A 13,951-nucleotide genomic window follows, 5' to 3' on the forward strand; every position below is an offset into this window, starting at 1 on the left:
AATTGTGTGTACTACATGTATTTATTTACATACACGAATGGTTACTTAGTATTTTTGTATCAGTGTGTATGTTTGAGAGCGCAGGATTTAGAGAAGTAGGAAATTAAAGCAAAAATTCAGCTATCTGGCTGTCGTGAATGTGGAGTAATTTAATTTGATAAGGCGGAGTAATTTAATTTGATAAGGCGCTCAGTAGCGACAAAATATGTTTTATTTAAGTTTTCGGACCGGAAACTTTTCTAAAGAACGTTATTGATGATGATAATTAAAAGCAATAATGATGGTTCGTGGATATCATACATATCAAATGCGGTATTTAAAAGGCTGTTAAAATATTAGTGATTTATTCTGTGATTACTGTTGTGTAGGGATTTCCATTGCATTTTTGTTGAAATTATTTTTTTCCCAGGCACTGGCTCCCAGTGAACACTGAAATCCTTTCCTAGTGAGGATCATTTATGTGAAAATTAATATATAAGGATGTATGACATAGTTTCGTACGTGTTATGAGATTAACTTTTACCTGTTGACCCAGTTTTGTACTAAAACCCCTAGATATAGATGCATTTTAAGCCGATTATTCTACATTGCTTTATCTACACCGTCGATGACCTTTGATACTGTGACGCCAGCTGACTAGCCCTCGTTGGGAATTTTTGTTAGATACTGGAACACTTGGAATTTCCTGTATAAGTCAGTGTCAAATAAATAATAACTGTAGACCTCAGTTTTCTTCAATTTTTTTTTCTTCAATCAAGTTTATTGACACGTACTAGAGTAAAAGATTAAAATATGCGTTTTCCTTTGAGATTTCTGTGTGTTCTCAGATATTTACATTATTTTTAATTCTCGTATAATGTTGAGTCATGAATATAGGCTCTTTAAGCCGATGCTTGCCATGTATTGTACTTCAGCAAAGTAAAAGTTTGGGGGTGAAAGAAAGGACTTGTTTTTAATAACCTTATTACACAGTATTTCATGTTTGTCCAGAAATGCAGATATAAAATTTAAATGGAAACTATGCAAGTCTCTCTCTCTTTCTCTCTCTCTCTCTCTCTCTCTCTCTCTCTCTCTCTCTCTCTCTCAGGTCTTGTAGCATAATGGTGACACCTTCAACTCACTAAATAAATTACCAGCGCTCTATTCCGTGCCGTACTACAAGGGACGATTTGTCCGAGTTCCCTAATATCCTTGATCAGTAAATTAGGTACCTAGTTGTTTGTTGACCTTTGCGGAGAAAATGTGAGTGATCAGTACTCCGTCAAAATGTATTACTGTACCATCAAACCCGGGAGTTACTCGACAAGTTCATCCTCATATCAGCGAGCTTCAGTCATTCACAAGGTACACTCTCTCTCTCTCTCTCTCTCTCTCTCTCTCTCTCTCTCTCTACTCTCTCTGTCTCTCTCTCTCTTTGTACACGTTAAATATATATATATATATATATATATATATATATATATATATATATATATATATATATATATATATATATATATTTTAACTGACCAACCTGAATGACAACTGATAAACTCTCTCTCTCTCTCTCTCTCTCTCTCTCTCTCTCTCTCTCTCTCTCTCTCTCTTGTCAAGATAGCTGTTTCAGTTACATTGCCCAGCATTTTTGACATTTTATATTTCACCTCTTCTCACCCCCCATTTTTGTTGGGTGGGGCTGAACTTGGACATCGGGAGTGTCATGATTCATCACAGTTTCCCCGAAAACTAAGGTTTAGACATTAATATCTGTCATTTTTAACACTATTTTTCACACCGTTCTCACCCCCCCCCCCTCCTATCTGGGCTTAACTTGGACTTAAGGGCGCTGGGAGTGTCACTATTCATCTCAGTGACCTTGAAAACTATGGATTAAACACTAATATCTGATGTTTTTGTTTATTTTATTTACACCCCTTATGGTGTCATTGATGCCTTTTCCCCCACAGTATTCTTTTCCAGATAGTAAGGCATATGTATACTGGAATGAGGTATGATAAGCCCATAGAGTTTATTTACTAAGTCTACTGGCAGAACTAGCCCTGTTTCAGGGAAGCCCTTCGCTGGTTCGAGCCCAAGAGACGACGAACTTATTATCAACTAAAAAATTCCCCTTCGGTAACATATATGAAAATATATTATTTCCGAGGTAGAGCGAATTGGATATTAAAGGACGTTTGTAGCTTACTGATTGTATATGAATCACGGTGTTGTGATAAAAAGTCATAATAAGGCTGCGTGCGACAAACGCACTACACGATTAGCATGGCAGAGGTAGCTGGATATTGTCTCTAAATACAAACACCTGAGTTCGACGGGCGATTTGTATATGGGGGACGATATCCACTTATACCTCACTTGCTGGCCGCGTGGGCTAAATGCGTCCACTGTAGTCATGAGTTCTTGTCCTTCGCTGGTTCGAGCCCACGAGACGACGTACTTATTATCAACTAAAAAATTCCCCTTCGGTAACATATTTGAAAATATATTATTTCCGAGGTAGAGCGAATTGGATATTAAAGGACGTTTGTAGTTTACTAATTGTATATGAATCACGGTGATGTGATAAAGAGTCACATATATATATATATATATATATATATATATTATATATATATATATATATATATATATATATATGTGTGTATATATATATATATATATATATATGTATATATATATATATATATATATATATATATATATATATATATATATATATATATATATATATATATATATATATATATATATAGATGAGACTAGATATTATTATAAGCAACAAGGATTTTGCAGTTGTCATTCAAAATTGCTGTTGTTGTTATTGTTGTTGTTTATCGTTTTATTTTGTGTAGTAGAGTTGTTAATTAAATTGAAGAAACAGCTTTTTTTTTTCGTAAAAGAAAATGCAAATAATGCCGATCATAAGAAGGAGTATACTAATCAACTCTTTGCATGTGTGGAATGATGCTGTGACTTAAGGTAACTAAAGTTATTTCTCAATTATTAATATAATTTTTTCATATTATTGATATTATATTTCTATTTTCCAGTGTCTTACCCATGTCTCCTTTATTTTCAGGAGAAGGGCTTGTGGGTGTTATAACACCCGAAGGTCTCGTTCTTCGAAGATGTGGGCGTGTAGATTTGGTTACAACTCCAGCCCACTCCCCTGCCCACCCACATGGGAACTATATGCCCCCGGAAGCTTTCTGTAGCACGAGGGAACAGAATCACGAAAGGGTTAGTCTACAAAATCTTCGTGTTATTTCCCTCAACTCTTATTGTTTTGGATTTCTATTCTGATGTTTATTTTTCTCTCTCTCTCTCATCCTTTAACATTCTTTTAGTTTCGATGTCTTCTCGGTCCCTCTCTTCCTCTATCTTTTCCTTCATTTCTCATTTGTTTCCAGTTAGGTCATTGGCTGTATCTCTTTAGTTAAGATGTCATCGCGTGTGTTTCCTGTCAGCATACTGTTTTGCCGATTCATTTCATCAATAAAATAATTTTTATGACTGAGAAGAGGTCGAAGAGTACATGAGAGAGAGAGAGAGAGAGAGTTGGTGTTTTAGTTTTCCCTAAGTTGATAACCAATATAAAACTCATTAGCTCCCTTATATTCGTCTCTTGACGGTTTTGTGTCCTGTAAATTTTCATTTCGCAGACCAATAACAGGGATAGATATTGCTACTGATATTGCCCTTGCGACGAAAGAGAAAATATTTTCAACGAACTTTGGAATCACTATTTTTTCATGTCTGCTATATCTAGAATTGATTTAATTTTGCTCGAATAAAGAGAGAAAAATACGTAGGCTTTGAATAAGTTCGATTTGTTACCGCTTTGACTCTCATAATGAACGTAGTTATCTGCGTTTTTTTTTTTTCCTTGGCTTTGGTTTTCATCGACGAAAGTATGACTGCTTCCATCTCTTAGGGATTGTCTTTGTAAGTGAATGTGTTTTGAATGTTTCTGTTTGGGAAAATTCGCTATTTTATTTGTTATAACAAGTAAAGTAAAAGCACAAGTCGCTACCATATGTATGACAAGTTTATGGGGAAATTCAGATAAATGCTTATAATACAATTATTAGGTGTAACGTAGGACACACACACAAACACACACGAATTAGTCGTATTAAGCGAATAGTTTTGGAAAATCGCTGTATATTAATTAAATAACAAGCGCTACCAATATCCGGTTTCTTATCTGAAGTCGATATTGCGATATTGGGTAAAATTTTTTATTGCATTTTCATGACAAATTGAAATTGGTTTCTTCTGCATAAGTGAAGTCTTTTGTTTGTAACTGAATAAAAGTTTCTGCAAAAATTCAATACTTTTCCTCATAAAAGCAAGTTTATGGTCACTCTGGAAATTGCTGTGTCATGTTTACAGAGTTTCCTATTCTTCATTTTTATTTTTTGCTGGCATATGCCTGGAAGTTTTAGTTACTGTTTCATTTATTGCCTGTCATTATGGATTTATTTCAGCTGCATTTTTAAGATTGGTGTTTTCGTGTGAAAATTTAGTTTTGCATTTTATTTCTATCTGCTTATGGCAAAATTTGTTTTTACTAGACATTGAAAATTGGAGATTTGTATTTGCTTCTTCTCTTAGAGCCTATATCTTCTTAGCTTACTGCTAAACTTTGTATTAATTTAGAATGATAGTACCTCCATAGATGGTATTCTGCGAATCTGGATCGTAACCCTTTTTCTACTCATTTGTGTCATGTATGTTCTAAATATAGTTTGTCCCAAATTTAACCCCTTCCTTTTCTCCTTTATTGGTCACTAATTTTCCCCCCATTTTTTATTTGAGGTTTTCTTATATGAAGTTTTAATTGTATTATCGTAGTCAGCATAGTAAAGAGACCAAAAGTATATGTACGCCTACAGGTGCGTGCTTTCTTGTCCATTTCAAACCAGCCACGTGGTGCACCGTAGGCATTACTTAAGGTTCTTTGCAGCGTCCCTTCGGACTCTAGCTGCAGCCTCTTTCATTCATTTTACTGTACCTCCGTTCATAATCTCTTTCTTCTATGTTACTTTCCACCGTCTCCAGACAAATGTTTTATTGTGCAACTGGGAGGTTTTCCTCCTGTTGCACCTTTAAAACCTTATTACTCTCAATTTCCCTTTCAGCACTGAATGACCTCATCGGTTCCAGCACTTGGCCTTTGGCATAAATTTTATGTTCCATTCCATTTCATTTCATACCCTTGCATCATATTTGCCGTGCATCATACAGCCTTTCCCCATGAGGTCACGCTATTCATTGCATGCTTCCTCGAAGCTGAGATTTTTTATCATACCTGTCCTTGTGGGTGTCAGTCTTGAATCGTATTTTTTCCTTAAATCGTGTTTTTTCCTTTTGTCGCCAGGCCGTTTCTTATATCTTTTGAGCCCAGACTATCTTGCTTTTCATGTTCCTATTCAATGAAGGATGGCCTCATATTTCCTGCTTTTCTACATTAATGTGGACCTCCTCATTTCTTCTTACTGGAGAAAGCCAGCCTTAGTTTTTTTTAGTTTCTCCATCAGGCCCTTAGAGGTACTGTACCTGCGGGTGTGTATATGACGTTGTATTACATATTTTCTTTTAGAAAATTACTTGTCCCACAAATCCATGTTAGCTTCATATTTCTGCTTCTGCACCTTAGGAATTAAGTGTTTCACACGAACATACTGTACACGTAGACACTAATACAACACTCCCAGGAGTGTAAAAGAAAAACCAGCTATTTCTCGTCTTCACAAAATAGAGGAGGCGCACGTTGCGAGAAAAACGACAGCTTTATTTCTTTGATATTTACATTAAAAGGGTACTTAGTTTTTATTACCTTGCGAGAATGACCCGCTGCAGCCTCCTCTTTTATATTAAAAGGTGGCTAGTGGCCTTAAGAGCGTGCTGTTGGGTGGGTCGTTTATTTTAGTGTGTTATCATTTTTCGGTGTCTTCACGTAAACTGATAGTCTTGTCCCAGACCGTGGGAGGGTGTTAGCATTCGTGTTCTCCAGAAAACCATGTGTTATTCCTAAGGCTTCCCACCTTCACGAAGATTGTAGTAATACAACGCGCTGTAGATCTTTCTTCTACCACTATTAAAACATGTTCTGTTTAGCGTTTAGCTGCATCGTGGGACGCTTCTAACTTTAAAAAAATTACCAATAACCGCGCTTCTGCTTCTGTTTATTTGATTACACACGCCGTCAACAATGGTAGTTTTTCTTAGTAATTCTCAACTCGTCCCACCTGCTTGAATCCCGAAATCTATCCCAATGAGGAGAAACAGTTTATGACTGTTCCCCCCCCAAAAAACAACGTTCTTCTGTTGACCTAAGCAGTGGATTGGGTGTATGGTGATTAATCGATTGTGGTGGGTAGCAGATTGGAAAAGAACATGGGGTCAACTGCCTCATCTCAAAAGATTTGCTGAGAACTCGAAAGTAAACTCCCTCTGCAGCCCCCTCTTCCAGGGGAAAGGCGGATAATTAGATATATATATATATATATATATATATATATATATATATATATATATATATATATATATATATATATATATATATATACTACACACACTTGATAATGAGGACTGTTTGTCCAAGAAAAGTTTGTAATTTTTTTCTGAATAAATACCCCATTAGATGCCATCCAGTTTGAATGAGGTCCTTTTAATAATTCTACTAATGCAGAACAATTGTGTATGTGATAAAGTTAATATATATATATATATATATATATATATATATATATATATATATATATATATATATATATATATATATATATATATATATACAGTATATATATATGTGTGTGTCTTCACTATCTTGTGTTCCTGTTCATCTTTTTAAAACAATGCAGAATCAGCAGTGTGTAGAATTGCTGATATTAATTAACTTTTAAATGTTTAAACAATGATGATCTGCTTTCCGTGTTTACTAAAGAATCAACAACAGTCACGAAGTCAGAAAAGGTTTACATTATATTTTGGTCAGTAGGATGCAGCAGCCACTAAGTTAATTAACTCTCTCTCTCTCTCTCTCTCTCTCTCTCTCTCTCTCTCTCTCTCTCTCTCTCTAACGCTTTTCTTGAAATCGTTATGAGGCCCGTCGAACGCGGGAAAGTAAGTGTCGGTTTCGTGGAAGAAATTTGGATGTAGTTAATGTTTCTTGGTGTGATGAGGGACTCAATTTGTTTAAGAATGTAGACTCTTTCCTCACTGAAATGAATATGGACTAATATCAGAGGAGTGGAAAAAGAACTAGCATTCCCCTTGTCATCCTAATACTATACGAAAAAGACAGAAATTGACAGATAAACCATGAATGGTGAATCTTTCCTCGAGTGAGCATATGATATGAAGGTACAAAGAAAAATACTCTTCAGACCAGCACCTTGATGGACGGGCACTGCTCTTATCACACAAAAGTCAACTGGGGGCGAAGTTTGTCTGAGAATTAATCCTGACGTCACTGCTGACGGTGCTCTGGAAGCAAGAGCCGGCTTTCTGTTGAATAAAGAGATTTCTCCGGGAGTTTTATCTTCTCCCTCCATTTTTTATCTTTTATCTATTTCGAGTTTTTTCGATTTTAGTGAGATGGAGGAATGTGACCTGGAAGCTGAGAAGTTAGGCTGCAAGAGTTGTCATAGCGTAGTAGCTCTTCGGTGTTTTCAATGGAGCATAGTCTAGGAATCTTATTCAAAGTGAGACTGGATTTTCTTAGTTGTTTATTGAGATGAAAATGGTAATCCAACTTCAGTTTTCCTCTTCAATTAATAGCAAACGAACCGTAGAATTCACCTAAAAAAATGTGAGGGTCCGTACATGACGAAATCATGCGTCGATTCAGAAGACGTACGGTTAATATACTAGAATGAATACATTTCTTAGACTGGTAAGAGCGAGGCATCAGTTATCCCCAGGGGCCCTTTCTTCCCCTGATTTCCTCTCACTCCTTCCAGGCGAGTCATTTGAACCCCTCGGATGAGGTGAGAGTTGAATTATGTCGGTCGTTAAGTTTAACTGGATTCGATATCTTCGGGTTTTTTCTTCCTATAACTTTGATCGCATTTACGACCTGAGGCCAGGAAGCAAATGATCTGGCGAGGGTAATGGGTGCTGTTAGGTTAATAAGACAGATGGCGATGAGATGGCAAAACTTCTCTTTATTTAAGGGTGGTTGTAGTCATGTTCTTTGTTTACCTGAGTGCTTGATGTACCTGTGCAAATCGTATTCATTTTTATATTACAGTTCATACATCTTGTTTGTTCTCAATTATATTCGGCAATGTAAGTGGCGTTCTGTAATTATATTACTGTGTGTATGTATGTATATATATATATATATATATTTATATATATTATATGTATATATATATATATGTATTATAGTATTGCATATATATATATATATATATATATATATATATATATATACTATACTATATATATAATATTAGATATATATATATATATATATATATATATATATATATATATATATATATATATATATATATACTGTATATATATATATATATATATATATATATATATATATATATATATATATATATATATATGTATGTATGTATGTATGTATGTATGTATGTATATGTATAATTTGTTTATAGACATAATGGCTGATGCTTGCAGATATGACAGTGCTAATTAGTATAAATGAAAAGTTTCAAAGCTTTGTGAAATCGTGTAGAACAGTTAAAATGAGAGAGATATTAAGAGGGATTGTGAACGAGAATCGGAATGTAAGCACAAAGGAGAGCTAAATGGAGTAATAGAGTAGATGGTGGGAAAATAGAAATCTTTGATTTGGAAGGATGTTTTGGAGTGAATGTTAAGCATGGCTCGTGTTCAGAGAACTGCGTGTATCACGGGATAGGTGATGCAAAGGTTGATGGAACGTTGAAGACACTTTTCATAATGAAAAATAATAAGGTTTCTGCATAGAAATAATGGGAAAAAGTGGATATGCTGACGGACTATCGGTTAATTATATACGGAGTTTGCAGGTTAATTAGTTTGGCAAGCTCAGAGTCAATTGGGTAAAAAAAGATGAATCATATGTTCTGAGGTGGTTTAATTGAGTGGAGAGACTGGAAGAGTTTACTTTGCTGAGGGAGGTTCATATTTTGGAAGTCTTGCGAAGGAGAAAGACATAGACTCTTGCAAATAGCTGGTCAAAAGCATAGAAGATATAAATGGAATGGAACAGCTTACAGATATCTTGGAAACACAAGAGTCCATGCAAGACAGAACGAATATATATATATATATATATATATATATATATATATATATATATATATATATATATATATATGTGTGTGTGTGTGTGTGTGTGTGTGTGTGTGTGTGTGTGTGTATACACACAATATATTTATTTATGTTTTTATATATTTGTGTACTGATACTTAGTGACGGTTGACGGAGCAAATAAAGAAACTAGACATATTACTAGATTTTACTATTCAGAGGACTTCTTATTTAAAGGATTTAATAAATCTAATACGTAATTTGAAGGTGAGAGCGCCAGTAATTAGTCTCACTTGTGTTGAATTTATTTGAAGTCTATATGAATTCCGCCACTAATTAGGGTTCAGAGAATGGCGCAGTTTATAAAGAATTTTTATATTCCTCGCGACTTCTTAATATTAAAGTTGTAATGCTATTATGATAAGTGGTCTTTTTAAGTAAATGATTATATGTCACTTAGTCAGAAATGTAATCTGAAGTGCTTTTATATTTTTTATATTTTTGGAAACATGACCATCTTGACTTACATTTTATGTCTGTATTTTGTGTTCTGTTTATATTTTATGAGGGATATCATGGGTATTAAGGAAAGGTAAATACCAGTATGTATTCATTTCGGCAAAAGCCTTTTGTCAATCCATGGATAGGTAATAAGATTAGTTATTATGATGGTTTTATCTACAACTCATCCACACGCATTTTTTTTTTATCTAAATGACGCTAGATCTCCGACCCCTTCTCTTGTTTAGTTGTTCAATTTAAGACCAACCTGTAACGAACCTATACAATAGTAATTGATACTTTTTCTTTGACCTTTTTCTTTTCTCTGATCTTACTGTTTTCTCTTATCTCCTCTTAGTACACAATACATTTGGTAATTGTAAGAATTTGGTTCAAAAGATTAACTTATATTTCTTATATTGTTTAATAAAATGGTGAATGATCACATATACTTAACTTTGATTCACTGATATTTCTGATGTTCTTTAATAATATGGTGAATAATTACATATCCCTGAAATTCAAGAGATTCTCACTGGTAATTCTCAATTAGCAGACTAATTCAGGCCAAAAAGTGTTACAGTATATTTCAAGGACTTTCATTTACAGTTATTTATGTAATCTTTTCTCTCTTTTTTTTGTTAGTATAGCAAAAGATAATATATTTTCAGCATTAAAATGATTTCCACTTTATGTACATGAAGGAGCCTCGTGACTGCTTTAACAAATTAGATTTCATTAACGTAAAGATATGTCCGGAGCCATATGACATAAAAGAACGTCATCACTTTCCCAACCCTTTAGATTTCCCCTAGCTTCCGTGGAAAGCTGTGGATTAGGGCCATTTAGTCAAGAGCTGCGCCTCTGAGTTCCCTGGTAAGCCAGGGAAGACACCAATTCTGTATAAGAGTGGCCTCTGGGTTCCCCTGAGAAACATTACAAAAGAAGCCTCTTTTGGAGAGTGACCCAAAGCTTCTCCGAAAACCAAAGAAGAGTTCCTCTCTAGATCAGTTTTATTTACTCTAATAATAGAAAAGACACGTGGCCCGGCTCTTACTCTCTGCAGTTCATTTGAGGCGCTGTATCCATTCACTAACCTGCTCTGTGGCCATCTGGATCTCACAGACTCTTGGGACTTGGAGTTGTCAGCAGTTTCAACCTGGGTTTCCAGATAGTGATGGAGTAGCAGGCGAATATAGGAGTTTCTTAAGGGATCCTGAAGGTCACTGGTGTACAGAATGAGTTTCTAACTGGGCTTACCTGGGGAACCCAGCCAAGCCGAGTAAGCCAGGGAAAATCTCAAGGTTTGGGAAAATGGCGCAGTACTCTAAGTAATTGGAATCTGAAAGGGTTAATATGCAATGAGGGTTGGATTGATAACTTTAATTGTAGTTTGTAAGCTCTTTGAATGAGTAAGATTTTGTGCTGACACAGGGCCAGCTGTATTAATCACCGGGTTCTCTATTTTGTAAAATGATAATGGTAGAAGCAACATATCCAGCCAAAAAAAGTGCTCTATTAACCCAAGCAATTACACCTTATCCTTATTCAGGTATAGAAAAGTTTTTACTAAAACCGATTAGTATTTCACCCCATTCGATATACCTTACAAACGTTATGTCGTCACATGATTGCCCTATTTCCTTACTAGATATTATATTGTATATATAATATGATAAAAAAAAGTTCTGAATTTCAATGTCTCCCTGGAATATGTCATTGTATGAAGAAACTTGTCCATACTGAGTGGTGTTTCTTCCTTATTCTTCGCATTTGTGATGATTGTTTGTATTCCTCTATGTGAGTTTCGTTAATTCTTATAAATAAATTTTTTTCTCATCAGCTAGCGTATACTTAGTTATTTGTTAGACGTATTTGAACATCAGGTAGTTCCTGAACTTTGGCTTGTTTCCCTTAAATACAACCATTGCCATTCTTCTTCTTGCTGGCTTTTAGTTTTACATTCTTCTGCTCATATAAGCAGCTCACCTTTTATTCCACCCCCACCCTCCACCGTCTTCCTCTAAATGCAAAAGTAACGAATATTTTCTTACTTAGCGTTTTTCTTAATTTAGACTGTTACAACCATGCCTGTAAATACCCGAGAACGACTTTCAGTGGATTATGCTAACAAGGCATACTAGCCGATTTTCTTTGTAAATTCCCTGTGAGCGTCATGAAGGGTATTTATACGGTGTGAATAATCAGAGATGAACATAAATTGCTCCTCTGATAAAAACGGAACTAATGCATCATCGGCATTTCCTAAAACCATTTCTTTTGCCTTTCCTCCCTTTATTGATTCTCTTCTCTCTCTCTCTCTCTCTCTCTCTACTCTCTCTCTCTCTCTCTCTCTCTCCTAACCCGTGAACAGTTCCGCTACCTCAAGTTTTTCTTTGACATTATTTTTTTTTGGTTTATCGTCCATTTCTCTGTATCACAGCCAGTCGTCCGTTATATTATCTGTCAGACACTCACCTTAACTGTGTTTATATTATGTTTTTCTCCCGATTTTTCACGATGCCTGTCTTAGGGAGTCTTGGAAGTACACAGTTACACGTATCCAGGTTAATCCTACATCCTATTATTATTATTATTATTATTATTATTATTATTATTATTATTATTAATATTATTATTATTATTATTATTATTATTATTATTATTATTATTATTATTATTATTATTATTATTATTATTATTGAGATGAACCCTGTTTATATGGAACAAGCCCACAGGAGACAATGACTTGAAATTCAAGCTGCCAAAGAATATAATGGTGTTCATTAGAGAGAAGCAACACAAGTTAATGGGACATACAGAAAGAAGAAATCACAATAATATAAATATATAAGAATGTAAATAAATTATTAAAGTACCAGGAGAATTGTATTAGGGTAGCAATGCACTGCATCTACACATGAACTTCTGAAGTTCCAACTGCACGACATTCTCGGGAAGCTTGTTTCACAGTCCAACGGTGTGAGGAATAAGGGACCTCTGGAATTTAGAAGTTCGGCAGCGAGGCATATTTACTGCACATTGGTGATGTTCCTCAGCCCAAGCTCCATGTACCCACACACATGCACATATGTACATGTACGTATCTAATTGTTATTGTGAGTAAGTAAATGGCTAGATGCTAGTCATGGAAATCGTATTTTCCAACCAGAATTACGTAGTGGTCCCAAATTGAAGGGAAAGCGCGCGGCAGCCGGAAAACGTTCAACGCTGCAGGTGTCCTTAAAGAGCAGAGCCTCCATTTCATTACTGGTTACACTGCCACCGGTAAAACTTTTATATTAAAGCTTAATTGTTTTTCTGTACGGTACGGTATACAAATTACACGTAAGTGTTGCATGTGTGCATACATTGAGTAGATTGGGGTGCTCCTGGTTGCTTAGGTGCGCGAGGCGGGGGTTTGGGGCGGTTGGCAGGAGGCTGGCTTTGATATTCATTAGTTCAGTTGATGAGATTTGAAGCACACAAAATGTCGCATTTATTGTTTGTTGTATGTATTTACATAAATACATACAAATACTAAATACTGGAAGTTCTCTCAATTTGCTGTAATTGGATCAACATTTTGAAAGATGGATACCGATTTACCTCGCCACCGGATCTCTTGTCCCGGTTGATTGGTCGCAAAAGTTGCGACCATTATGTAGTTGAGGCTGGTAAGGGAAGGTCCTTTGTTTAAGGACAATTTTCGAGACGTCATTTTCTTATAACTTATTTGTGCGTTTAGAAAGTCTTTTCTCCAATTTTTCTAGATTTTTTATTTTTCAAAATATATTTTTCAAAGAAACAAAAATTTTTAATAATAATATTACCTTATTTTTTGACGTGCATTTAGATTAAGATAATGAATATTAATAAGAAATTTAAACTTCCTCCGGTTATTTAATGCAATAATATTTTCACTGGTTTTTTGCTTCAGAAGTATTGCACTGGCAGTTTGGAGTGGCAATATCTCTCTGCCATGATTTGTCGAACGTGCTGTCTAAAGTTCAAGTACGTGAATAACTTCAGGAGCACTAAAACCTCCCTTTTTTTTTTTTTAGAACATTTCACAGATATTGACGGAAGTATTTCCCACAAATGAAATCCTCACTTATTTGTAATTAATTTAATACATTTATACTGACTATGAAATATTTCCTGCAAA

The 13,951-nt window shown here is 35.0% G+C and overlaps 1 protein-coding gene across 1 annotated transcript in view; it reads left to right on the top strand.

Moving 5' to 3' along the window:
• Window positions 1-13,951, top strand: part of LOC136833424 (uncharacterized) — a 1,156,799-nt gene that overhangs the window by 565,481 nt on the left and 577,367 nt on the right. Inside the window, 1 exon segment of the mRNA XM_067095568.1 lies at window positions 3,080-3,240. Coding sequence (XP_066951669.1) covers window positions 3,080-3,240 — 161 coding nt within the window.

Source organism: Macrobrachium rosenbergii, chromosome 51, assembly GCF_040412425.1.
Source record: "Macrobrachium rosenbergii isolate ZJJX-2024 chromosome 51, ASM4041242v1, whole genome shotgun sequence".
Taxonomy (NCBI): Eukaryota; Metazoa; Arthropoda; class Malacostraca; order Decapoda; family Palaemonidae; genus Macrobrachium; species Macrobrachium rosenbergii.